Source organism: Mauremys reevesii, linkage group 23 (genome assembly GCF_016161935.1).
Source record: "Mauremys reevesii isolate NIE-2019 linkage group 23, ASM1616193v1, whole genome shotgun sequence".
Lineage (NCBI taxonomy): Eukaryota > Metazoa > Chordata > Testudines > Geoemydidae > Mauremys > Mauremys reevesii.
Genome location: NC_052645.1, coordinates 4929508 through 4956890, shown reverse-complemented (window position 1 = coordinate 4956890; position 27383 = coordinate 4929508). Strand labels below are relative to the sequence as shown.

Genomic DNA, 27383 nt, shown 5'->3' with positions numbered 1-27383 from the left:
TAAAAAACAACAGGTTTTTAATGCAACTTTTTAAAGATGGGAAGGTCAAGTACTTCAAAGATAGGAAATGCAAGATTTAAGGTGGCCTGTGCAGACTTAATTCAGCCCCCCTTGTCCATATGTATGATACAGTAACTCCTCACTTAACATTGTAGTTATGTTCCTGAAAAATGCTACTTTAAGCGAAACACGGTTAAGTGAGTCCCATTCCCCATAAGAATTAATGTAAATAGGGGGGGGTTAGGTTCCAGGGAATCCCCCCCCCCCGTTTTAAACAGTGTAATACTGTACACAGCAATGATGATTGTGAAGCTTAGTTGAGGTGGTGGAGTCAGAGAGTGGAAGAGGGTAGGATATTTCCCAGGGAATGCCTTACTGCTAAATGATGAACTAGCACTCAGCTGAGCCCTCAAGGGTTAACACGTTGTTAATGTAGCCTCACACTCTATAAGGCAGCACAAATGGAGGGAGAGGAGACACACACCCTGTGTGAGAGAGACGCGCATTGCCCCTTTAAGTATGCTGACTCCACTCTAAGTACACTGTCCTTTTAAGTAGAGATGGGAGGAGGAGGACACCATGACATTAGCACCCCTCTTTCCCTCTCTCTCTCGCTCTCTCTTTTCTCTTCCTCCTCTCCCCCCCCCTCCTCCACCACAGCAAGCAGGAGGCTCCCAGGAGCAGCTCCAAGGCAGAGGGCAGGAGCAACACACAGCAGTGGGGGGAGGGACAGCTGAACTGTCTGGCAATTGATAGCCTGCTTGGCGGCTGCTGCGACACAGGGAACTTAGGAGAGCAGGGAGCTGATAGGGTGGCTGCCAGTCCACCCTAGTTCCAAGCCCCCACCAGCTAGCTCCAATGGGCTGCTCTTTCTGCAAGCACTGGACAAAGCAGGCAACTGCCAAACAACGTAAGGGAGCATTGTGCAACTTTAAACAAGCATGTTCTCTAATTGATCAGCAAGGTTACAATGAAACAACATTAACCGGGACGACTTTGAATGAGGAGTTACTGTAGTTTTCAATTACATGGTCACACATTTTTTTCCATGGGACCCCCTGCATTATTCAATACACAGGATGTAATGTACTCTGGGACTGAATCAGTGTTGTGTATCAAATGAGGTTGTGTGTGTTCTGCCTAATTTTTTGCAGGAATTTGGAAGAGGTGTGGTTTTGTGGTTAAAGTTTATTGCTGCTCTGGCGAAGTGGATGGTGTTCCCTGCCTCTGCCACAGAGTTCCTATGTGGTGCTGAGAAAGTCACTTAACCCAGACTTTCACAGTAGGTTACTAATTGTGTTGTTTTTCTAGGTGTCCAATGTCCGATATCTGCAGTCACTATTGTAGTAGTGCTGAGCACTCACAACTGCAACTGAATGTGATGGGAGCTAGGTGTTTGAAGTTGGACACCCCTAACAATTTTGGCCTTGCTTTCTGTCTCAGATCCCCAGCTGAAGAATTGGGATAACATTACCGCCTAATCTCACAGGACTGTTGTGAAGATAAATTCATAAATATTTGTGAAGCACTTGAGTATTCTGGTGAGAGCACCAGAGAAACTGCCAATGAGGAAATTACTAATTCTGTATATAGTGCGGAGTTTGAATGGTATGCATTAAATAAGGTCACACATTAAAGAAGAAGGATAAAGAAATATTGAATAGCTACCCATTCACTGAATGAAGCATGGGTCCTATGGAACAAATAGTATGTGATGTGCATTCTGATTGTGTATTATAAAACTGTACAAGGAGGCCGAATTAAAGTTGCATGGGCAACTTGAATTCTGGCATTTCTTAATTTTTGAGTGACTCATTTTGCAACCTTATTGTTCTTTTAATACTTCTGATAGAATGGTGATAATCTGACATAAAGAGCCAGTCTCCTCAAGGCTTCTCCTTGTACCCCTGCAGGAAAGGGGCGGGACTTCTATTCCTACTGTTTTCTGGTGGAGAAGTGTTTGGAGCCTTCAGACATCTCTTAGACTTCCGTCTCCTCCACTGGAGGGTCTGCAAGTCTTGCTTCTGTATGGAGAATCGAATTGTTCTCCATTCTGTTTCCTTCAGGCCTTTCCCAGCTTAATGGACCTCACTGATGCATATCTGCACATCCTTATTTGCCCATTGCACCAGCACTTTGTTTCACTCAGCCTTTGTGAACTGTATTCCTCGGGTCCCATCTCTACAGTGCTAAACTTTTCAGAGCCCATTCCTTCAGAGCCCATTTCAAATCATTTATATCCCTCAATGTGACCTTCCCTCTCTACTTCACAGTTTGTTCTGGTCTACATTTGAACCTCTGGGAGATGCATCCCTGTGGCTATTAACTCTTAAGGCTGCCCTGCTAGTTGCCACCATCTTCGAGCTTAGCTTCTTTGTTATTAACCCTCCTTATCTATAGTTCTTTTCTTGAATGATGGTGGTGCTGGGTTGTTTTTATTATAACAATTGCTATGAGGAGCCTTGATAATATTTGAAAGTTCTACCCGTCTGCTGAAAAATGCTCAGCACAAAATAGAGATATACTAATGGGCTTTACTATTGGAATAATGGCTGCTTTTGAACTGTACTTATTGTTTTATTTTCAGACATCTTTTTAGTCTTTGCTTGAATGTCGGCTATATTTATACAAAATCTCTTCCAGGAGGGAATCCAATGGCTGTGGTCAGCAAACAAGTAAATATGGAACTGGCTAAGATCAAACAAAAATGCCCACTTTATGAAGCCAATGGACAAGCTGTAAGTTGTAATTTTTCAAAAATAGGCTTTGCCCTAAGAAATGGTTTGAAGAAAATAATGTATTATAGAGGTTTGACTTTTATAGTTCTGTACCTTATCCTTTCACCTTAACCTTTCTAAACTCTAGCTTTGAGGTTTTGGCCTCCATTCTTTTTTTTTGTTGATGCTTGTTTTGGCAGTTGTGACTAGTTCACTATAACTCCTCAGTGCAGCCTTCATTAGAGTTGCACTGCTGGCTAAATGTTCACAACTGGGAATGTGCAGAGGCCACTCAAGAAAAGAAGGCTACTTCCCAGTAACTGGAATTCATCAAGATGATCCTCTGCATGTTCACATCCCCACCTATCTTCCTCACTTCATTGGAGTCTTAATTCTTGAATTAGTGGAAGGGAATGGAAGGGTGGTTGGGATCACTTCCCCTTTTATATCATCAGAGCCCTTCAAGAGGGGAGAGGTGGGTATCCCCCACAGAGTTTCAGGAAGCTTCCAGTGCATTGCCCTGATCTCTTGAATGGGAACAGACTCATTGTGAATAACTCCCAGTTACTGGTAACTAACCTTCATTTTTACATCTCATATGTGAATATTGTGGCAAAGATTGTTCATATTCCAGATATTCTGAATTATTTAATGTATGCAGTGTTGTAGCTCTGTTGATCCTAGGATATTAGAGAGACAAGGCAAGTGAGGTAATATCTTTTTTTGGACCTACTTCTGTGCCTGAGAGAGGTGTTAACTGGCCACTTTACCTTGAATGGTCCCTTGAAATATGTGTTAACTGCTTATGCTAAACAATCTGTGACACTGAGGCCTTGTCTACACTGGCAAGTTTCTGCACAGTAAAGCAGATTTCTGCATTGCAATTCCCAAGGTGTACACACTGCCAAGCCACATAGTGTGCAGAAACTGCGCAATTGCAGCGCTGTAAAAAACCCACCCTGACAAGAGGCGTACAGCTTTCTGCATCAGGGCTACTGTGCCACGGCACCAGTGTAGACACCCTGGTTGATTGCAGTGCTGCAGTTGGCCTCTGGGAGGTGTCCCACAGTGCCTGTTCTTGCCCCTCCGGTCATGGGTTTGAATTCTGCTGCCCCGCCCTCAGATGACCAACTGTCACCCCCACCCCGTAAATTCCTTTGGAATTTTGAATATCCCCTTCCTGTTTGCTCAGTGATGTGTGCAGTGGTCTCAGCACATCTTTCCAGCAATGCTGAGCTGCTGGACCTCATCAGCATTTGGGGAGAGGAGGCTGTCCAGTCCCAGCTGCGCTCTAGTCATAGGAATTATGATACCTATGGGACACACTGCAGTGCAGAGTCAAAGTGAAGGAGCTGCGGAATGCCTACCACAAGCCGTAGGAGGCAAACTGCCACTCTGGTGCTGCCCCCACGAGCTGCCAGTTCTACAGAGAGCTGGACACGATACTCAGTGGCGACTGGATACTTCGGTGGACTGAGCCAGGAGGAGGAAATCTTGGATGAGGATGTGGAGAGGGAGGGGGACCCAGAGGCTGAGGACAACTCGGAGGTCAGAGATGCAGGCAACCAGGAGCTCTTTTCTACCCTGGAGGGGAGGCTAGCCAGTCACAGTGGTCAGATCTTGGTGAAGCACAAACAGAAGAGGAAGCCCCTGGTAAGTGGATTTGATTTTTGGGAATCGCTGAAGTGAGTTGTTGGGGGCAGGAGGGTTGCAGAAATCAGGCTTGTGTCTCTATGATGCGCGTACCACCACATGCCTGGTCTGTGTGCGGAACAGGCTGTTGATTGACTCCCTCATTTCACAGGAGTCTGCCTCAGAGATCTCCAGGAAACTCTCATGGAGATACTGGGCAATCCACTGCCACAGGTTATTTGGCAGAGCTGCTTTGTTTCTTTCCCCATTAACGGTAACTTTCCTGCACCACTGTGCCATCACTGACAGGGGATGGGGACCAATGCTGCACACAGGGGAGCCACTTAAGGGCCCGGGTGGAAGCCAGAGTCTTGGAGAAGACCCTCCCTTCATTCCCTGCTCACCCTCAGCAGTGAGATATCTTCCATAATGAACACAGCCTGTGGAAAATATGGGGACAGGAATGATTATCAGGCCTCCCCTACAGTGTTGGCTCTGCTCCTGTGGCTACTCACCATTTTGGGAGTCTTGTGGCTCATGTGTGCTTGCCTGCAGTGAGCCACTTAGTGACAGGTATGTGAATAGTGGCTGTGTTTTAAATCACTGAATCAGTGTTCTGTGTGTTGCAAACAATACTGATTCTGTAAAATGTTGTGTTTTGGCTTCACAGAGATGACCTTGGGAGCCCAGCTTCCCTCTTTGTTATCGCTGGCTGAATTGCTGCGCAGAATTAGAAAGTGGCCACGAAGAACTAAGGAGGACTTTCTGCATGAGGTTATGATGCACTCAGCCACTGAAAAACAGGAATTGAAGGAGTGGCAGGACAGCGAGAAGAGGGACTGAAAGGAGAACGCGGCATGCCAGAATGAAGCCATGAAGCGATTCTTAAACATTATGGAGGCCAAGCGGACACGCACAGGGCGATACTAGCACTGCAAACTGAGCAGCTCCGCAGCTGCCCTCCCCTGAAGCCGCAGTCGCAAAACTCTCTCATGCGCTCCCCCAGACACCACCAACACACTCTTATCAACCTCCTGGCTCCAGTCTGTACCCGCGGCATTCCACTTCTCCCCCCGTCACAGTCTGGCACTGCATACTCCCAGTACCCACTGCACTCAACACCCATCCCTCTGCAGTTTTGCCCTGTTGAAGTATATTACCCGCTGCACTATACTCCAAAGGAGAAGGTTGGATATGATCCCTGGACATAGACAAATCTTTAACCATCCCTGGACTCCACCTCCTCCTAAGACCTTCCCTTCCCCCATCCCCCTCGGTGCTGATGTTTTTTTGTTTTTCTCTCTCTTCCGGTTGTTGTTTTTTAATAAAAGAATCGTGATGGTTTGAAAGCAATCTTTATTCTATTAATTTAAAAGCAAACAGAGCCCTGCAAAGCAACAGACAATTATCTTAAACCTCCATATTGCATCATCTAGGAGGTGATTGTGATTGGTGCAGCATTACAAGCACTGCACTCCAGAGCATAGCAACAAATATTAGTGGCTTTCAGCTTCAAATTGCTGCCGCAAGGCATTCCTGATCCTTATGGCCCTGCGCTGCACCCCTCTAATAGCCCTGGTCTCTGGCAGTTCAAATTCAGCCTCCAGGCGCTGAATCTCAGCGGTACAGCCCTGAGTGAAGCTTATACCCTTCCCTTCACAAATACTATTGAGCGTACAGCACGCGGCTGCAAACATAGGAATATTGTCATCGGCCAGGTCTAGCTTCCCATATAGGCAGCGCCATCAGATCTTTAAACAGATCTTTAAACTGCCAAAAGTCATTAAACACTCAACAGTCATTCTGCACTTGCTCAGGCTGTTGTTGAACTGCTCCTTGCTGCTGTCACGGTGCCCCATGTATGGCTTCATAAGCCACAGCATTAAGGGGTGGGTGGGGTCTCCCAAGATCACAATGGGCATTTCGACTTCCCCTTCAGTGATCCTCTGGTCCGGGAAGAAAGTCCCTGCTTGCAGCTTCCTGAACAGGCCAGTGTTCTGAAAGATGCGTGCGTCATAGGCTTTTCCAGAGCATCTTGTGTTAATGTCCGTGAAATGCCCAGGGTGCTCCACAAGAGCCTGGAGAACCATAGAGAAATACCCCTTCCAATTAATGTTCTCAGTGACTAGGTGGTATGGTGCCAAAATTGGAATATGCGTGCCATCTATCGCCTCTCTGAAATTAGGGAAGCCCATTTGTGCAAAGGCATCCACAATGTCACGCGCACTCATAGAATCATAGAATATCAGGGTTGGAAGGGACCTCAGGAGGTCATCTAGTCCAACCCCCTGCTCAAAGCAGGACCAATCCCCAACTAAATCATCCCAGCCAGAGCTTTGTCAAGCCTGACCTTAAAAACCTCTAAGGAAGGAGATTCCACCACCTCCCTTGGTAACCCATTCCAGTGCTTCACCACCCTCCTAGTGAAATTTTTTTTCCTAATATTCAACCTAAACCTCCCCCACTGCAACTTGAGATCATTACTCCTTGTTCTATCATCTGCTACGACTGAGAACAGTCCAGATCCATCCTCTTTGGAACCCCTTTTCAGGTAGTTGAAAGCAGCTATCAAATCCCCCCTCATTCTTCTCTTCTGCAGACTAAACAATCCCAGTTCCCTCAGCCTCTCCTCATAAGTCATGTGCTCCAGCCCCCTAATCATTTTTGTTGCCCTCCACTGGACTCTTTCCAATTTTTCCACATCCTCCTTGTAGTGTGGGGCCCAAAACTGGACACAGTACTCCAGATGAGGCCTCACCAATGTTGAATAGAGGGGAATGATCACGTCCCTCGATCTACCACTCCTCACAGGTTAGTGTCATCTGCAAACTTGCTGAGAATGCAGTCCACGCCATCCTCCAGATCATTAATGAAGATATTGAACAAAATCGACCCTTGGGGCACTCCACTTGATACCGGCTGCCAACTAGACATGGAGCCATTGATCACTATCCATTGATCCTGATAATCTAGCCAGCTTTCTATCCATCTTATAGTCCATTCATCCAGACCATACTTCTTTAACTTGACGGCAAGAATACTGTGGGAGACCATATCAAAACCTTTGCTAAAGTCAGGGAATAACACGTCCACTGCTTTCCCCTCATCTACAGAGCCAGTTATCTCCTCATAGAAGGCAATTTAGGTTACTCAGGCATGACTTGCCCTTGGTGAATCCATGCTGACTGTTCCTGATCACTTTCCTCTCCTCTAAGTGCTTCAGAATTGATTCTTTGAGGACCTGCTCCATGATTTTTCCAGGGACTGAGGTGAGGCTGACTGGCCTGTAGTTCCCTGCATCTTCCTTCTTCCCTTTTTTAAAGATGGGCACTACATTAGCCTTTTTCCAGTCATCCAGGACCTCTCCCGATTGCCATGAGTTTTCAAAGATAATGGCCAATGGCTCTGCAATCACATTCGCCAACTCCTTTAGCATCCTCGGATGCAGCGCATCCGGCCCTATGGATTTGTGCTCATCCAGCTTTTCTAAATAGTCCTGAACCACTTCTTTCTCCACAGAGGGCTGGTCATGTCCTCCCCATACTGTGCTGCCCAGTGCAGCAGTCTGGGAGCTAACCTTGTTTATGAAGACAGAGGGAAAAAAATCATTGAGTAAATTAGCTTTTTCCACATCCTCTGTCATTGGGTTGCCTCCCTCATTCAGTAAGGGGCCCACACTTTCCTTGACTTTCTTCTTGTTGCTAACATACCTGAAGAAACTCTTCTTGTTACCCTTCACAGCCCTTGCTAGCTGCAACTCCTAGTGTGATTTGGCCTTCCTGATTTCACTCCTGCATGCCTGAGCAATATTTTTATATTCCTCCCTGGTCATTTGTCCAATCTTCCACTTCTTGTAAGCTGCTTTTTTGCGTTTAAGATCAGCAAGGATTTCACTGTTAAGCCAAGCTGGTTGCCTGCCATATTTACTGTTCTTTCTACACGTTGGGATGTTTTTTTCCTTCAGCCTCAATAAGGATTCTTTAAAATACAGCCAGCTCTCCTGGACTCCTCCCCCCCCCCCCCCCATGTTATTCTCCCAGGGGATCCTGCCCATCAGTTCCCTGTGGGAGTCAAAGTCTGCTTTTCTGAAGTCCAGGGTCCGTATACTGCTGCTCTCCTTTCTTCCTTGTGTCAGGATCCTGAACTCGACCATCTCATGGTCACTGCCTCCTAGGTTCCCATCCACTTCCCCTACTAATTCTTCTCCGTTTGTGAGCAGCAGGTCAAGAAGAGCTCTGCCCCTAGTTGGTTCCTCCAGCATTTGCACCAGGAAATTGTCCCCCACACTTTCCAAAAACTTCCTGGATTGTCTGTGCACCGCTGTATTGCTCTCCCAGCAGATTATCAGGGAGATTAAAGTCTCCCATGAGAACCAGGGCCTGCAATCTAGTAACTTCTGCTAGTTGCCAGAAGAAAGCCTCGGCCACCTCATCCCCCTGGTCTGGTGGTCTATAGCAGACTCCCATCATGACATCATCCTTGTTGCTCAGACTTCTAAACTTAATCCAGAGACTCTCAGGTTTTTCTGCAGTTTCATACCGGAGCTCTGAGCAGTCATACTGCTCTCTTACATACAATGCAACTCCCCCACCTTTTCTGCCCTGCTTGTCTTTCCTGAACAGTTTATATCCATCCACGACAGTACTCCAGTCATGTGAGTTATCCGACCAAGTCTCTGTTATTCCAATCACATCACAGTTGCCCAGAGTCATGGTCTTTCAGAGTAGGATGCGATTAATGGCCTTGCACACTTCAACACGAGTCCAATGGACTTTCCCACTCCGAACTGGTTAGCAACCTATCGCTAGCAGTCTGGAGTAGCCAGCTTCCACAGTGCAATCACCACACGCTTCTCCAGTGGCAGGACAGCTCTCATTCTTGTGTCCTTGCACCGCAAGGCTAGGGCGAGCTCATCACACAGTCCCATGAGTGTGGCTTTCCCATCCGAAAGTTCTGCAGCCACTGCTTGTCATCCCAGATATGCATGACGATGTGATCCCACCACTAATTGCTTGTTTCCCGAGCCCAAAAGCGGCATTCCACTGTGGTCAGCACCTCTGTGAATGCCACAAGCAATCTCATCTCGTAGCTAGTACGCGTGGTGAGATAAATGTCACACTCGTTTTGCCTTTGTAGTTTAAGGAATAACTCCACTGCCACTCGTGACCTGTTAGTCACAGAAAGCAGCATACTGGTCAACATTCCTGCAGACCAAAGAGGCAGGGGGCACCTGCCATTGAAAGATGGCACCAAATGCAAAAGGAAACACAGGGGTTGCTGGGATGTGAAGCAATGCATCACAGGGCATTGGGACTGGACCCAGGATGCCCCGTGACCCCCTCTGCCTTCCCACAACTCTTAGCGTCAGAAGAGGAAAAGATGCTCTGTGAGAGAGCTGCCCAGAGTGCGCTGCTCTGAATACTGCTGCAAGTGTGAACATGCTATTGCGCAGGCAGGTGTCAGTGTGCACGCACAATAGCGGTTTCTCTTCAGCGTTCTCTTAGCGGAGCTGTATCTGCCAGTGTAGACATACCCTGAGTACATCTCCCAGACCTGAAGAAGAGCTCTGTGTAAGCTCGAAAGCTTGTCTCTCCAGCAAGTTGGTCCAATAAAAGATATTACCTCACCTACCTCATCTATCTCAATTATTGAATATAGTGTGGATTCTTATTCTTCTTACATGTACTCCATAATTTCCCTTTCTAGCCTGCATGACAAGTTAAGGTTAGTTATGATGTTATGGGTATACCTAGCAAAGAGTCCTGTGGCACCTTATAGACTAACAGACGTATTGGAGCATGAGCTTTCGTGGGTGAATACCCACTTCGTCGGATGCATGTATTCACCCACAAAAGCTCATGCTCCAATACGTCTGCTTTTAGAGATCCAGACTAACACGGCTACCCCGCTGATACTTGACATGGGTATACCTATCTGCCTTCAAAGAACTGGTGCCAGTTTATAAGGGAAGCTGCTGATCCCTGTGCTGTAACTGCTCTGTGACTGAGCAGAGTACTTCAATCTCCAGGTCTGTCAGTCTGACACTAACATGTTACTTAAAAACTAGTCATGCTCAAGCTAGCTTTCCAAATCCCATTCAGTCCTTACTTTGAGTTTATTTTCTCTGCAGCTTGTCAGAATATTTGTGTATAGTATAAATAGAATTCTCATTTTTTTTCCTGCCACCATCATCTGCTCAATTCATTCAAAGCCAGACTGATGGCATGTATTTGATAGTACCTTTGCTTCCACAGTGCATTGTTCCACAGGTGTTGCATACACTGAAATTGACTACACTGAGAAGACACGATAGGTATAGAAATGCAGCAAAAGGACAGGACTGTTTAAATTTGCTTGCTCAGGCATGGTGTGATTCTTCAACATCATGTGAGCTTTCTGTTTTCCATTTGTATTATTTGTCTGTGCTGTTTCTTTAGCCTTGTTTTACCCTAAATGCACATAGGACCTGCTGGAAGCTGTTTCATTCGTATGTTCACTCTTGGTTTTCTCTTTTCTGAGACTTACCACAATCTGTGTTTTTTTTGTTTTGTTTTTTGATTGTTGCCACTGCTAAAAAAGTAAGTGATGATTAGCTGCTTCTGCAATGCTTTAAACCTTGTTTTGATTTTACCCTATTGTACGAAATTTACCTTGAAACAGCTATCAGGCTATTTATTATTTATTTCTCTTTCTGCTGCAATGGTTAAAAGGACACTGTCAAGGTATCACTTACAATTTTTTAAAATCCCTTTTTTTTACTGTTTTTAATAATCCCTGAGTTTAAAATTTAAATAATTTGTTACTGAACACTTATTTTTTTCCCTTCAGTGGTACATTCATATTGATTTCTTGTTGTTGGGTTGCTCATGAATGTTGGGCAGATAACTTTGAATTGTTTTAGGGGAGAAAAAAATTTACACTGACTACGCAAACTGAAAGGAAATACGTAGGTCTCATGTTGGACCTACAGCCTTGACAGTGTCCCTTTAAATATGCCTCCCAACTAGTACTGGAGCCAAAGTGCAGTCACCACTTCACTATGAACTTCCTCAGTTTGTCTCTCCATCTTCCTGTCATCATCAGCAACTGAGATTAAAGCCTGTCTCAGTCCAGGTAGAAGGGTATGAAATCTGCTACTCTCTGCTCTAAACAAGACATTTTGATTAACTCTCACCATTAGTATATACTCAGGAGACAAGTTGCAATTCACCACCCAGAGCTCTTTGGGAATTGTCCCAGCCTTCCTGAGGAAGCAGCTTTTGAGAGGGTATTAGGGAGAGCCACTCTGCAGTGTAATGGTCATATCTAGGATTTACAAGGCCAGGAATAAGAAGTAGGAGGGTGCCCCTCACCCTATGGAATTGTCTCCTGGAAAAAGTAGCCCTGTGTCTGTCCCTGGCCTCCAGAGAGGACTCTCCTGTAAGCCTGACACATGCTATTTCTGACACGTTGTCTCTGCCCATCTGCCTTCCTTTATGGTGCTTGCTGTTTTCTCTCCTCTTTTCTTTGACTCATTTGTCCCTGCCCCCTCATGTGTGCTCACCCCCTTCTTTTCTTTGTGCTCAGACTCCTAGGTTTTTTTCCCCTAATTCCTTCACTCCCATTTACCAGGCTCAAGACAGCTGAAGCTCCTTAGAGCTCCACTCATGTTCTCGGAGCTCAGGAAGAGGCCCCACAACGCTTATCCCTGCTGGCCCCTCCCCACATCTCCAGCAACAGTAACCACTGATCAGATCTGCAGCTGCTATATTTACCAGCTGGACTGTGCTGCTGTGCACTTAACACAGGGGCTGCTATCCAGTGGGGTGAGGGAGGCCTCAAACACTGGCCTAGTAGAACTGTTGTGGCTCTGTGTAGTGCTGTGTCGAAGGTTCAGCGGTGTCACAGTAGCAACACCAAAAGTCTTTAAAGAAATGCTCCCCTACTATGCAATAAGATGGAAAAACTTATCTGGCTACCAGCAATATCTCTACTTCATGTAGGAATGGATGAGGTTGCCAGGGGGCACTGCTTGCGCCATTTGTAGCCAGGCTTCCACATATGTAGTATTTTCCTTCTACCTGATCAGTGTACCTCAGGCCCTCTCTGAAGGCTTGATGTGCACTAAGCCTCATTGGAAGGTGACAAACCGCTCAGTAGAGCCAGGGTGCACCTTTCTGGCATCCGAAAGAATGTAGACAAGGCCCACAGGTGAGCCATTGGACCTCAGGTATTTGACTTCATCCTTTAGTTGAGGAAGCCTCTTTATACTGACTTGTTTTTTTTGCAGTCATGGGGGAGCCCAGTAAACAATGCTAGTTGCCTGTTTGCCAATTCAGAGGTGAGAAAGAGAGAAGAACCTGGCAGATTATCCCTTAATGCCCTGCACACTTTTCTTTTCTGATCATTTTGAAGAATTGAAGACTTGAGAACTTACAAGTGCCTGCCCTCATCTTCTTTTTGTTCACTAGAGCTTTTTTAAAGTGTATGACACAGGGCAGTAAAGTAATGATTCTGTCAGCACCAGTGTAACATTACGCATCCATGCTCTGCCTTGCTCTTTTGCATATTACTTCATTGATATGTACAGTGCTCACATTTTGAGGGGGAAGGATTGGAGGCAAATTGTGTTACTGAATTTAAAACATATCTTGTAATGGAATTAGCACCACAATGGAAAAGGAAGTCTAAGCTTCATGGTTCTGAAGTCTTTCCGGACTTCTTAATTTTACCACCCTCCACTCCACACCTGTTAGCTTCAACCTTAATTAAGTGTTCATATCTGGAGCTTTGGTGTTTTGTGCCTAATTTTTTTTTTTTTTTTAAATTTACAGAGACAAATCTGTTCTTTGACTTTCAGGTTCCTAAAGAGAAAGATGAAATGGTGGAGCAGGAATTCAACCGTTTGCTGGAGGCCACATCCTATCTCAGTCATCAGCTGGACTTCAATGTCCTCAATAACAAGCCAGTCTCCCTAGGACAGGCTCTGGAAGTTGTCATACAGTAAGTGCCCTCATGCTTTGCTGATAGAAATTAATAGTCTCATAGACTTTAAGGCCAGAAGGGATCATCATGATTATCTAGTCTGACCTCTCTTGAATTACTGAAGTCTTCAAATAATGATTTAAAGACCAAGTTACAGAGAATCTACCATTTACACTAGTTTTAAACCTACAAGTGATCTGTGCCCCATGCTGCAGAGGAGGATGAAAAATTCACAGGGTCTCTGCCAATCTAACAGGGGGCAGGAATTCCTTCCCAATCCCAAATGAGGACCCTGAGCATTTTGGCAAGACCCAGCATCCAGACACCTGGGAAAGAACTCAGAGAGTAACTCCCCATCTAGTGTCCCATCACCAGCCATTGAAGATATTTGCAAATGGCAGTCATAGATTGGCTACAGGACATTGTAGGCAGTTTCATCATCCCATCCATAAACTTACCTTTGAAAAATCATGGACGATGGGGGAAATTCCAGAGGATTGGTAGACAGATATAGTGCCAGTCTATAAAAAGGGGAATAAGGACAACCCAGGGAATTACAGACCAGTCAGCTTAACTTCAGTATCCAGAAAGAGCAAATAATCAAGCAGTCAGTTTACAAACACCTAGAAAATAATATGGTGATAAGTAACAGTCAAGAACAAATCATGTCAAACCAACCAAATGGCTTCCTTTGACAGGGTAACAAAGCCTTGTGGATAGGGGGAAAGTGGTAGAGGTGGTGTATCTTTACTTTAGTAAGGCTTTTAATACTGTCTAATGTGGCCTACTTATAAACAAACTAGGGAATATAGCTTAGATGGAACTATCAAAAGGTAGGCACATAACTTCTCTGGAAACGGTTTTCCAATCAATTGTCAATGTTTCACAGTGAAGCTGGAAAGGCATATCGAGTGGGGTCTTTCAGGGATCAGTTCTGGATCCAGTTCTGTTCAGTATCTTCATCAATAATTTAGATAATGGCAGAGAGATTACAGTTACAAAGTTTGCAGATGATACCAAGATGGGAGAAGTTGGAAGTGCTTTGGAGGATAGGATTAAAATTCAAAATTATGTGGACAAACAGAAGTGGTCTGAAGTAAATCTGATGAAATTCAATAAGGACAAATGCAAAGTACTCCACTTAGGAAGGAACAATCAGTTCCACACATACAAATGGAAATGACTGCCTGAGAAGGAGTACTGTGGAAAGGGATCTGGGAGTCTTAGAGGATCACAGGCTAAATATGAGTAAACAATGTAACACTGTTGCACCAAAAAGAAATAAAAAGCAAACATCATTCTGGGATGTATTAGCTGGAGTGTTGTAAGCAACACACGAGAAGTAATTCTTCCAACCTACTCTGCTGATTAGGCCTCAGTTGGAGTATTGTGTCCAGTTCTGGACACCACATTTCAGGAAAGATGTGGACAAATTGGAGAAATTCCAGAGAAGAGCAACAAAAATGAGGAGGAAGAGGGAGAAAAATTGTTCTCCTTAACTTCTAAGAATAGGACAAGAATCAATGGGCTTAAATTGCAGCGAGTGCACTTTAGGTTGAATATTAGGAGAAACTTCCTAATTGTCAGGGTAAAGTACTCAAATAAATTGCCTAGGGAGGTTGTGGAATCTCCATCATTGGAGATTTTTAAGAGCAGATTAGACAAACACCTGTCAGGCATGGTCTAAAATAATACTTAGTCCTGCCATAAGTGCAAGGGAGAGAGCTCTCCCACTGCAACAAATTTCCACTCCCAACGAGCAGCAGTAGCTTTGTTGGCAGGAGAGCACCCCTGCCGACAAAGTGCTGTTTACATTGGCATTTTTTGTCGGCAAAACTTTTGTCGTTTGAGCACATGCGTGTGTTTTTTTCACACCCGAATGACAAAAGTTTTGTCATTCAGTTTCCAGTGTAAACAAAGCCAGACCTCTTGTTGGTTCAGTGACTGTTTGGTGAAGAAATCTGTCAGCTATCACATCCAGGAAAATCTGGGCCCTACTATTATTAGTAGCACTTGTCTTCCAGTCTATATCTGGGAAATTAGTCTCCCGTATTCACACAATTTCCAATAGTATTTATTTAATTAAAAAAGGTCTCTGTCCATATCTAGATTGGATCCTGGGGGTCTGTAGTCAATCCCAAACTCTGCTCCAGGAGAACCTGGGAGATTTCTTCCCCAAAATGATTTGGACACAGACTCTATTTTATCCATTCCATCACTTCTAATTTCTTTAGTCTCCCTCATCATTAATATACAATGCATTTCTGTCTTTCCTTAACAGCACATACCCTTCAGTCCCTGTACTCCAGTCACGATGACTGTTCCACCATGTTTCTGTTATCCTATAATATCTAGTTTCACTTCTTGCACCAGTAGTTCTAGATTCTCCATTTTGTTACCCAGGCTTCTTGCATTGGTATCATCTTAATGGTTTCTGCTTGGTTTTGCAAAGATTCCTCACCTGATTAGGTAAGGGATCTTTTGCCAATATTGCCTACTTGACTATTAGCTTCATTGGTATTGGCACTATCTTTCCTCTTAATATCCATTCTCCTATCCTTTCTCCATTGCAGTGTTTTCTCTTTCTTGATTTTCCTCCCGGTCAATATTGGAATCAGGCATGGAGATTACATGAGTCTTCCCCTGTAAAGATTCTGTTTGGATTTTCTTGAAGTACATAGTCATGATGACTTCTTGATAATCTTGGTTTCTTTCAGCCACTTGGCACATATTGTGTCCAGCATTTGTGTGCACACCCTTTCCACATTTTTAGTACAGTTTTGTAGACACAGGATGAGGAATGTTACCTTAACTGGTATCTTTCTTGAAAATTGCTCTTCCATTAGTGATATAGTAGTTAATAAAATAAATGGATATTTGACATAGCACAATGGTGTGATACAGCTTGAAATCTACATATTTGAATCCTAGTTGTTTGGAAACATTTCCTGCAAGTAAGAATTTCTACCCTTTGGATTTTGGTAGGCTGTCCCATGTTTAGCTACTAGCTAACCAGCTGCTTTCTTTTCATGAGTTGTACAGTACAGTTGTTGAAGAATACACCCCATTCTTTACTGAAATGACACTTTTCTGAGTTCTACTTTATTACTTTACACTCATGACTCAGATGCTGATCATGAGAAAGCCATGCAGCTTACTAGGCTTTCCCAGTTAAAACAATCTGTGGCTTCTGTTCCCCATCCCTAGATTGCAAGAAAAGCATGTGAAGGACGAACAGATTGAACATTGGAAGAAGATAGTAAAAACTCAAGAGGAGCTGAAAGATCTCCTTAACAAGGTCAGACCTTCTTCCCTTTCTGGCACACATGGATGCAATACTCTATTTTCACTTCTTTCTCTTACAAATGCACTGGAAAACATTACTAGGGACTTAAAGGAGAAACTGATTTCAGAAACTGATTACCATCATTACATTCAATGTTTATGTGAAAAGAAACTAGACCTTGAGAAATAAAGACATTTTATCTGGATTTTATCAGTAAGGAGGGCAACAACACTATTCAAAAATGAATAATAATGCTTTTTTGGTCCACAAGGAGGAGTTGTGTTGTGACAGGCAAGCCCCAGGGAAACTATTAATTTTATTAAGCTGGGGCTTTCCTAGCACTGAAGAACACTTTTTCTCTTCTGAGAACCTCATAGTCTAAAGGCAAACAAGTAAGCAGAGGCCAGGGAAAGTAGGCAGTTTATATAGATGTCGTCTTGATTCACATCATGGCAGAAGTAGCTGTTTAAGGGTGACTTAGATTTGGATGGGGTAGGGACCTTCCAGATGAGCAGAAGAAGCCTGTAGAAAGAAAACAGGACCCTCTGGAAGAAGGTACAACAATGATTGTGCCAACAGCTGACAAACATGGATGAGACTGGGAATACGTATGGAGTGGAGAGGATGAGACAGTGCAAAGCAATACGGAAAAGCAAGCCAGCTCTTCCTTGAAAGCATCACTGTAATAACCACTTCCATTGGAAATGCTTATTGCAGATATGGTTTGTGATGAGATTAATTTACAATTGTTTACAAAGTCACCTTAAAAAATGTCTTAAGGTAAATAAAAATATATGTTTAGTCATTTAGAAACATTACAACATTGAAACACTGGAAGATTTAGTGCAGATTAACTGTTAAAGGTGATGCTGCTCTCCCTCTGGAGAAAGCATACAGAGTTCTGACATCTTTCCTACCCTCAACAGTTCCATTCTGTACATTTTGCCAAAGGACAGTAATAGCTTATGCTGTGCATGTTAATCAGAAAATCTCTAGAAATATAGCATTGATGGTACTATAGTGCCCTGTGAGGTGCATCCCCTATAAGTAACATCCCCTATAACAAGGGAGGAAGTGCCACCAGTGGTGTAACTGTTTTTGAGGCAGAATTCTTATTTTCATTGTAAGTGTTACAAAAGCTCCTTTTTTCCCCTTCCTCTTCCCAGATGGTGAATTTAAAAGAGAAGATTAAAGAGCTTCATCAGCAGTATAAGGAGGCGTCTGAAGTAAAACCACCTCGGGATATTACTGCGGAGTTCCTTGTGAAAAGCAAACACCGAGATCTTACTGCTCTCTGCAAGGTACAGAATGCCTTAAATACAAGTCTACAAACTTTTGTCTTTAAAATCTGAACGGCAAACTGATTATGTAAAATTGTGTCACGTACGCTTTTTTGAAGAACTGGCTGTGTGAAACTGCCCCGAAATGTTCATATGCATGTTCCCTGTGTTACAGCCTTCTGGAAAGTGATAATGGGACTGCATGAGCTCCTGTCTCAACAGGATCTGAAAGTTCAGGCCAAAGAGCATAAATGTGTTGAGGAATTAGTCCAGTTTTAGATCACAGTTCAGCTTTGGCGCTGTTGGACACTGTCCAAGACAGGCATCCCACTACAGTGCGTGTTGAGATGGCAATCTGGAAAGAAAAAGTTCATGTTCAAAGAGATTTGCTTCCTGTAAGGCCAAAATGTCAGTGACTGATGAATATATAAGAAACTTGCAGAGGTTGCGAGAGGCTCACCTGCCTGAATGAGGCTCCATTTATGCCAGATTGACTCTTTTGGCCTGATGAGTGATTTGTCCTTTGGTGCTCCCTGCTTGGGCCTAGGAATTGGATTTCTCCAGTTTTGCTCCTCTGTAGAATCCAAATACTTGTGAAGCAGCCTGATCCAGTAATTCACATCTTCCTGTCTCATTACATTGTGACACTACAGGACCTCTGACCAGGCAACATAATTCTCCCTTGTCTTATGTTTGGAATCATCTTGTAAATAGCACCAGGAGTAATCGTGAATGAGTCTGAAGGCCTTGAAACTGAGGTGCATTAGATCTAAGCTTGAGAACTGAGGTGGTTCCCCTGATTCCATTAATTCAGGAGTAGTCCTTGGATCCAAACTGTGTCTGTCCTACTTCACCAGCACCTGGTGTGGGAACCAGTGAGCAGTCCCCATCACTTCTCTCATTTGGATTTTAGACAGATTCATTACACCCTTTCAATCTTTTCCTGAAGGGAAGCTTAGATTTAATACTTTTAGAGCACACCTCCAAATCCATCTCAGATGAAGTCATGGGAAACATTATAGTTTCCCAAATCTGAGAAAATAGGCTCCCCATCTTATTCATAGGACTTTAAATCCTCCCCCCTGGCTTTTCTGATACTCTGTGAAGTTTATCTGTTCAAGTTCCCACAATTACCAGTTTGATTATGCTTCATGGTATATTAGCTCTTGTGCCCGTCTCTTCTTCAGTTTAGGGAGTCAGGGTTAAGAGGATAATCAAGAAACCAGGCCATGTGACTCCTCCACTTCCTATAATCAGTCTTACGCTTTTCTCCTAGACATGTCCCCCCACTCCGGTGGCTTAGGGAAGAGTTGCTGGAAATAGATACTGGTGAGAGGGGTGATAGTGATCTTGAGGATGACCTTTTCCTTCAGGGTACAACTCATCCTTCAACCTCTGCAGAAGAGAATACTTTCATAATTTCTTCATTTCTGCTTAAGTATTTTCAGTAGCTGCTGTTCAGTGTGGTAGATATTTTGGACTGATAAGTGTCAAGAAAGGACCCCATCACAAATGCAGAATTGCTTTACCAGTAAATGAGAAGCTGCTGGTACATGCCAAGATTATTTGGCATGCCTCAATCCATTTCACCCAGGGTGAAGAAAACTGCCATCTTTGACATCCCACAACAGGTTAGAATTTTTTTTTTCTCCCACCCAGCTCCTGGATTGTTGGTAGTCTCAACTACGGTAGTGAAATATAGTGCCAGGAGCTCCTCCCATTCTCCTCCCCAACCCCTTTTCACTGGGCCCTCTCTGAAGAGTTTGCTTTGGTAGGTACTTACTGTGGTTGACAGAAAAGTTCCTCAGATGCACTGAGAAAAAAATTTTAAATGTGTTTTTTCCTAATTCTGGAAAAGTGGCCTCAATTTGTAAGAAAGTGCAACAATTTTGGAGAAAAGTCATAAGTCATCAAGGTCTTCTCATATAACAGGAAAGAAAAATATGTTAACAGCAGAGAGTAAACAGGAAAACTTCACAACTTTGCATTGATCCCTGTCCTGTGACCTTGACCTTTCCAAAGCCATCCTTTGCCAAACAGCTCCTCTTCTAGAGCACTCTTCTGAGTCCCTATGCAATGAACATAAAAAAGGCAAGAAGAGAGATTTTTTTTTCTTAACATATGTTAGGAGCAGGAGAAAGACGAAGGAAAGTGAAGGTCCTCTACTTAGTATGGAAGGAGGCTAATAACTGATGATATCAAGAAATCTGAGGTTTTTATTGCCTATTTTGCTTCAGTCATCACTAAAAAGTTAATGGTGACCCAGATACTCAACGTAATTAATATTAACAATAAGGGGGAAGGAATGTCAACCAAAATATGGAAAGAACAGGTTAAAGAATATTTAGATAAGTTAGATGTATTCATGTCAGCATGGCCTGATGAAATTCATCTTAGGGTACTTAAGGAACTAGCTGAAGCAATTATCTTTGAGAACTCATGGAGGATGACTGAGGTCCCAGAAGACTGGAGAAGGGCAACCATATTACCTCTCTCTTTTTTAAATAAAGGGTGTGTGTGTAAAGAGGATCTGGGGAATTATAGACTGGTCAGCCTAACTCTGATACCTGGAAAGAGGCTAGAACAAATTAATAATCAGTTTGTAAGCAGCTAGAAAAGGACCTAGGGATTACAGTGGATGAGAAACTGGATATGAGTCAACAGTGTGCCCTTGTTGTCAAGAAGGCTAATGGCATTTTGAGCTGTATAAGTAGGGGCATTGCCAGCAGATCGAGGGATGTGATCATTCCCCTCTATTCGACATTGGTGAGGCCTCATCTGGAGTACTGTGTCCAGTTTTGGGTCCCACACTAAAAGAAGGATGTGGCAAAATTGGAAAGAGTCCAGCGGAGGGCAACAAAAATGATTAGGGGGCTGGATCACATGACTTATGAGGAGAGGCTGAGGGAACTGGGATTGTTTAGTCTGCAGAAGAGAAGAATGAGGGGGGATTTGATAGCTGCTTTCAACTACCTGAAAGGGAGTTCCAAAGAGGATGGATCTAGACTGTTCTCAGGGGTAGCTGATGACAGAACAAGGAGTAATGGTCTCAAGTTGCAGTGGGGGAGGTTTAGGTTGGATATTAGGAAAAACTTTTTCACTCAGAGAGTGGTGAAGCACTGGAATGGGTTACCTAGGGAGGTGGTGGAATCTCCTTCCTTAGAGGTTTTTAAGGTCAGGCTTGAGAAAGCCCTGGCTGGCATGATTTAGTTGGGTTTGGTCCTGCTTTGAGCAGGGAGTTGGACTAGATGACCTCCTGAGGTCCCTTCCAACCCTGAGATTCTATGATTCTAGAAGACAATAGGTTATAAGGAATGGCCAGCATGGATTTGTCAAAAACAAATCATGCCAAACCATCTGCATGGCCGTGCAAGAATCAATCGGGTGCCGCACACTTGGTTAGTAGAGCCATGCACATCCAGCGACTTGTGTTTATGTGCTCCTCCCCCTGCTGCTGTGCTGCTTTTGCCCTCTGCCTTGGAGCTTCTGCCAGCTTAACTCCCAGGATACTCCTACTTGCTGTGCAGAACAGAGGTGCTGATGTCAGGGTGTCCCTCTCTCTGCCGCCCATGTACCCCATCTACGCAGAATGGGGGAGGGGGAACAGGGCTCTGGAGTTAGATGGAACTGCTGGCCGCTGCTGCAGTCTGAACAAGCCTTCAGACTGGTGAGTGCTGATGTGGTTTGAGACAGCGCACTGTCTCTCATACACTTCTCCAGCAGCCAGCACACACGCACAGTCTCTGTGTCTCGTGTGTGTGTGTGTGTCTCTCTCTCTCTCACTCACTCTCACACACACACTCTCTCTCTCTCTCTCTCTCTCTCTCTCACCTCCCAACACATATTTGTGATGTTGTTGGTACTTCCTGGAATGCGCATATATTCTCTGTAATTTTATTCTTTCAAAGTGCCTTTATTTTAGTTTTTTGACTGGTCTATGCATTTCATAATTTTATTTCTCTCTTATGCTTAAATTTAATTCTTTGAGTAGTGAGTTCTAAAATGCCTAACCTGTCATGGCTGGAGTAATTATCCCTATGGTAACTTTGACAAAATATATATTATCTATGTTTCTTGTTTTTACTGGTGGCGCACATTACCTAAATATTGGTGCACATAATAAAATTCTTTCCACCCATGGATGGAAAAAATTATCATCAGTTGATACAGTTGATACAGTACATTACTCAATAGCTGTCTATAAAGGTCTTCCTTTAAAATTCTAGCTTGAACTTGGGTGTACTGCATGTGCTTTAGTATTTTCTATTTTCTTTTACTTTGGAAATATCTCACTTTATACATTCAACAATGAAATAATTAAGTCTTTAATAAGGAAACAAGAATAGAAAATATATCATATCCAGTTTGGTTGCGTTCCAGTTACTATGAGAACCATCTGGTATCTCATTCCACCAGAACTATAATGGATTTTATCACATTCTCTGACCTGAGTGTTTGCTGACAATCCAAGAAAGTAGGGTTTTGTGTTTTAAGGTATTTGTTTAATACAGATGTGAAATGTGGCTGAACTAATAGTGCTTTTAGGATCCAGTGATCTGATTCAGTTCCCATTGAAACACATATGAGTGTCTTCAATGGGAGATGGATCAAACTGCATTCTTATTGAGGCTGTGCGCTCTACCATAATATAAAATCTAAATCTCATCCTTTGTGTAAAAATATTTTCCTTTTATGTGTTCAGTGTTCATGAGGAAACTACAAAAATATGCATGTGGCATTGCGTTTGTATGATCATTATTTGGCAGTAAGTTTACTATGGACACTTCGCTTTCTCCTTGTTTTTTATTTAAAAATGAGAAATTTAAAGCTAATACTTGACTGAATGTGTTTAACCTTTTATCAGGAGTATGATGAGTTGGCAGAAACACAAGGAAAGCTGGAAGAAAAGCTCCAAGAACTTGAAGCCAATCCACCAAGGTAAAAAAACAAAATACAAAAAATACCACAAACTAGCTGGAGAGCGATCAGGAAGGCTGGTGTTTCTCATTTAATATTGCATTGACATACTTGGGTTCAGAAACGAATTTTCCCCCGGGTCATATTGGCAGAGACTCTGGATTTTTTTTGCCTTCTGCAGCATGGGGCACAGGTCACTTGCTGGTTTAAATGAAATACTAAATAGTGGATTCTCTGTAATGTGAAATCCTTTTTTTTTTTTTTAAAATCATGATTTGAGAACATCAGTAACTCAGCCAGAGGTTCTGGGTCTATTTCAGGAGTGGATGGGTAAGGTTCTGTGGCCTGCAAAGTGCAGGAGGTCAGACTAGATCAATGGTTCTTCTTCGAGTGATTGTTCATGTGTATTCCAAGCAGGTGTGCATGCCAGCCAGAAGATTTTCCCTTAGCAGCGTCCATAGGGTCGGCCCTGGCACTCCCTGGAGTGGCCCCTCCATGGTGCCCTATATAGGGGCCTGCCGACCCTCCACCCCCTCAGTTCTTTCTTACTGCCGGTGACGGCTAGCTGGAACTTTGCTCGCTTTTGCAGCAAGCCTAGCAGTGTCTCGTCTAAGTGTATATAGTTGTTTCCCCTCTCATAGTTTAGAGTTAGTGTTAGTTGTAGATAGTTAATAGTAGTTGGAGGGCTTCCCCCCCCAACATGCTCGTCGCCCCGCTGGGGCATGCCCAGGTCCCCAGGGTTTAAACTCTGCAAGGACTGCGGGAAGTTTATGCCAAAGAGTGACCCGCACTCGTCCTGCTTGAGGTGCCTTGGGGAGAGCCACCAAGGAGACCGGTGCAGTATCTGCAGGGGATTCTGTCCCAGGACTCTTATGGACAGAGAGCAGAGACTCAGAGTGCTCCTGATGGAGGCAGCTTTACGGCCACACTTGGACCCCGAGTCTGCCGATCCGGCGCTTAGGACCTCATCCTTGGTGCACAGCACTCCGGCACCGCTAACAAGACAGGAGTCCCAGTCTAAGACCTCTAAGTCCCGGCACCGGAGAGACTCGGGACATAGAAAATCGGCCTCCGTGCGGCACCGATCACCATCTCCAGTGCACGCAAAAAAGAAGAGGCTGGTGAGGGACCGATCACCCCACCAGAACCTTAAAAGGCCAGCGGTGTCCATGACTGCGGTGGGACAAGCCGAGCCACAACCGCACCCTCCCAAGGTCCCATTGACTCCCGCCCCGGTGGGAGTGCGGTTGAGTCTGAACCGGTCCAGATCCCTGGACCTCAGCGAGGATGTGCGTCCCCCATTGACGCCAGATGCGTTCGAGGTGGCCTCTGACTTATTAAGCCTCCCAGTGCTGGCCTCCCCGCACCTGTGGAGGGAGCTGCTAGACACAGCCCGAACCCCGATCCAATCAAGGGGCAAGCTGGCCATGATGTTGCCCCAGTCCCCGCCCCATGGTGCTCTGGCAGCACCGGCGCAGAGAGAGCACTCCCCGGCCTTGCGGCACTGCTCCCTGGCAACAGTGGGTACTACTCCCCCTTGGTCCTCCTATTCGGAGACCTCGGACTCAGAGGCGGACTCCTACCGCTCCAGTAGATTGAGGAGCAGGAGTTCGGCTTCTCAGGAAAGCCAATGACCTTACTCTGCGCAGTGGCAGCAACAGTGGCAACCGCCCTCCCAGTGGCCGTTCTGGACTCCCTGGGCCTACCATCAGTCCCTGGGACAGGTGCACGGCCCACGCTCCAGGTCTGTGTCAGTCTCCTCAACATCGGTGGCTCCAGTGCAAATGCTTCCACCACCGGCACCGCTGTCCGACAGGAGTGTGCCACAACAGAACCCGGCGCTACGTAGTCAGACACCGGCACTGACGGGAACCATGTTTCCAACGGCGCAGGCACTGCCTAGCATGCCTCGGCGTTGACCCCGGTACCGGCTGCGGTGCCACATCCTACATCCGCACCAGCCACGCAACCACAGTACCATGCACTGCAGAACCCTGCAGAGGCTAAAGGTACAGAGGAAGGTCCTTTGCAGGTGATCTCCTCCTCTTCCTCGCTGGATGAAGCGGTTGCGGGAACTTCAGCGGCACCAGCCCTAGAGGACAACTGGGTGCTTCAGCAGCTACTTAAGCGTGCCGCTCAGAGCCTGGCAATCCAAGTGGAGGAGATCGAGGTGGACGTAGACCCAGTAGTGGACATCCTGGCCCCCTCGGGCCCATCTCGGGTTGCCCTACTGTTGATCAAAACAATAGCTGATACATCCCGCACCTTGTGGGAGACGCCAGCTTCATTGATCCCTACGGCCAAACAGACAGAGAGGCGCTACTTTGTACCCTCCAAGGGCCACAAGCACCTATATACCCACCCTCCCCCAGACTCTCTGGTTGTGGATGCGGCCAACCAAAGGGAGCATCAGGGGTTCCAAGAGTCTACACCGAAGAACAGGGAGGCCAAAAAGTTGGACCTCCTTCGTAGAAAGGTGTACTCGACGGGGTGGGGTGTCTTCAACTACGTATAGCCAACCAACAGGCTATAGTGAGCTGGTATGGCCATAACACGTGCTCAGCCTTGTCCAAGTTCGCTGAACTCCTCCCCCAGGAATTGCGAACAGGATTTTCTGCTTTGGTAGAGGAAGGGAAGCTAATTTCCCAGGCATCCCTCCAAGCAGCCCTGGATGTGGCAGATGCAGTCTCCCGCACGCTGGCAACTGGGCTGGTCATGCGGCAAGGAGCCTGGCTTCAGGTCTCAGGCCTTCCACATGAGGTCCAACAAACCATCCAGGACTCCCCTTCGAGTGGCCCATGCTTTTCTCCAAGAGGACGGACAAGAGGCTCCATAGCCTAAAGGACTCGAGGGCTACCTTACGGCTCCACTAGGCCTGCACACTCCAGCCACCCAACACAGGCAATTCAGGCCGCAGCCAGTTCTGTGGCCATACCAGTCCCAGAACTGCCCGGAGCCCTCGCGTAGGTGAAGCAGAAACGGCAGAAAGAGGCAACAGCAGCCCTCCGGCCAGTTGTCCGGCCAGTCACGGCCTTCATCGGGGTCTAGACCCCAAATTTGATGGTGCGGTCAAGGACGACCTACCAGTCAGGACTCTGGATCCTACCAACCCTACCTTTTCACCCCATCTGTTCCCCTTCTATCGTGCCTGGTCCTGAATCACATCGGACAGTTGGGTGCTCCACACGGTAGAGAGGGAATATTCTATCCAATTCTCCTCCCTCCCGTCCCACCAGCCCCCCTCCTTGTCCCTCTTCAGGGACCCCTCTCACGAGCAACTTCTAGTTCAGGAAGTGCAGTCCCTCCTCGTAGTAGAGGCAGTGGAGGAAGTTCCTCAGGAACTCGGGGTTTTTACTCCCAGTATTTCCTAATACCGAAGGTGAAAGGGGGCCTCAGACCCATTCTGGACTTGCGGCGTGTGAGCAAGTTTGTAAAGAAGCTCAAGTTCCGTATGGTCTCCCTGTCCTCCATCATCCCCTCCATGGATCCAGGTGACTGGTACGCTGCCCTTGACTTGAAGGATGCATACTTCCACATTGCAATAATCCATCAGAACAGACTTTATCTCAGGTTCGTAGTGGGCAACACCCATCTCCAGTTCAGTCGTGCCTTTCGGCCTGTCAGCGGCCCCAAGGGTCTTCACAAAGTGCATGGCAGTTGTGGCAGCTTTCCTGCGCAAGCACGGAATTCAGGTGTTTCCCTACCTGGACGATTGGCTTATCAAGGGCCGCTCCAAGGCACAGATGGAGACTCAGGTGGTCTTTCAGACAGACCTTCCTCGAGCTCTGTCTCCTGTTGAACAAGGCCAAGTCTTCCATGTCTGCTGTCCAGCGGATGGAGTTCATAGGGGCAGTTCTGGACTCGACACAGGCCAAAGTATTCCTACCGCAGGTCAAGTTTCCGTCCATGTCCGATATCATCCTCGGTCTCTGCCGTTTCCTGACCACCACAGCGAGGAACTGCCTGAAGTTGCTGGAACACAATGTCTGCGTGCACCTATGTGGTGTGCCATGCCAGGCTCAGGCTGCGCCCTCTTCACTCCTGGTTAGCGACTGTGTACCAACCAACCAGGGACATGCTGGACTCGGTGGTGACGCTTCCCCAAGAGGTGATGGATTCCCTCCGCGGGTGGTCTGTGCAGGAGTACTCTTCGCCAGCCCTCAGCCATCCTTTTCCATGGTAACAGACGTGTCGGATCTTGGGTGGGGGGGCGCATCTCGGGGAATCTCAGGACTCGAGGCCTTTGGTCCCCAGAGGTCCTTTCCCTACACATCAACGTCAGGGAGCTACAGGCTGTTCGCCTGGCCTGCCTCACTTTCAAATCTCTATTGGCGGGCAGGTGTGTTGCAGTCCTCAAGGACAATACCTCGGCGATGTTCTATATCAACAAACGGGCGTGCACGCTCTTCTCCCCTGTGCCGGGAAGCCCTTGCATTATGGGACTTTTGTGTACAGAACGCAATTCTCCTAACGGCATCCTACCTCCCGGGGGTGCAGAACGGACTGGCGGATGCCCTCAGCCACTTGTTACATGGTCACGAGTGGTCCCTTTGCCGAGATGTGGCATGCTCAATCTTCCGTCTCTGG

General features: G+C 45.7%; 1 protein-coding gene across 1 annotated transcript in view; it reads left to right on the top strand.

Annotated features, from left to right (window-relative positions):
• The window catches only part of KDM1A (lysine demethylase 1A), a 160099-nt gene that overhangs the window by 69743 nt on the left and 62973 nt on the right, over positions 1-27383 (top strand). Inside the window, exons 9-13 of the mRNA XM_039511420.1 lie at positions 2644-2738; positions 13189-13331; positions 16521-16611; positions 17766-17900; positions 22744-22817. Of these exons, the coding sequence (XP_039367354.1) occupies positions 2644-2738; positions 13189-13331; positions 16521-16611; positions 17766-17900; positions 22744-22817 (538 nt within the window). The remainder of the gene's footprint in view (positions 1-2643; positions 2739-13188; positions 13332-16520; positions 16612-17765; positions 17901-22743; positions 22818-27383) is intronic.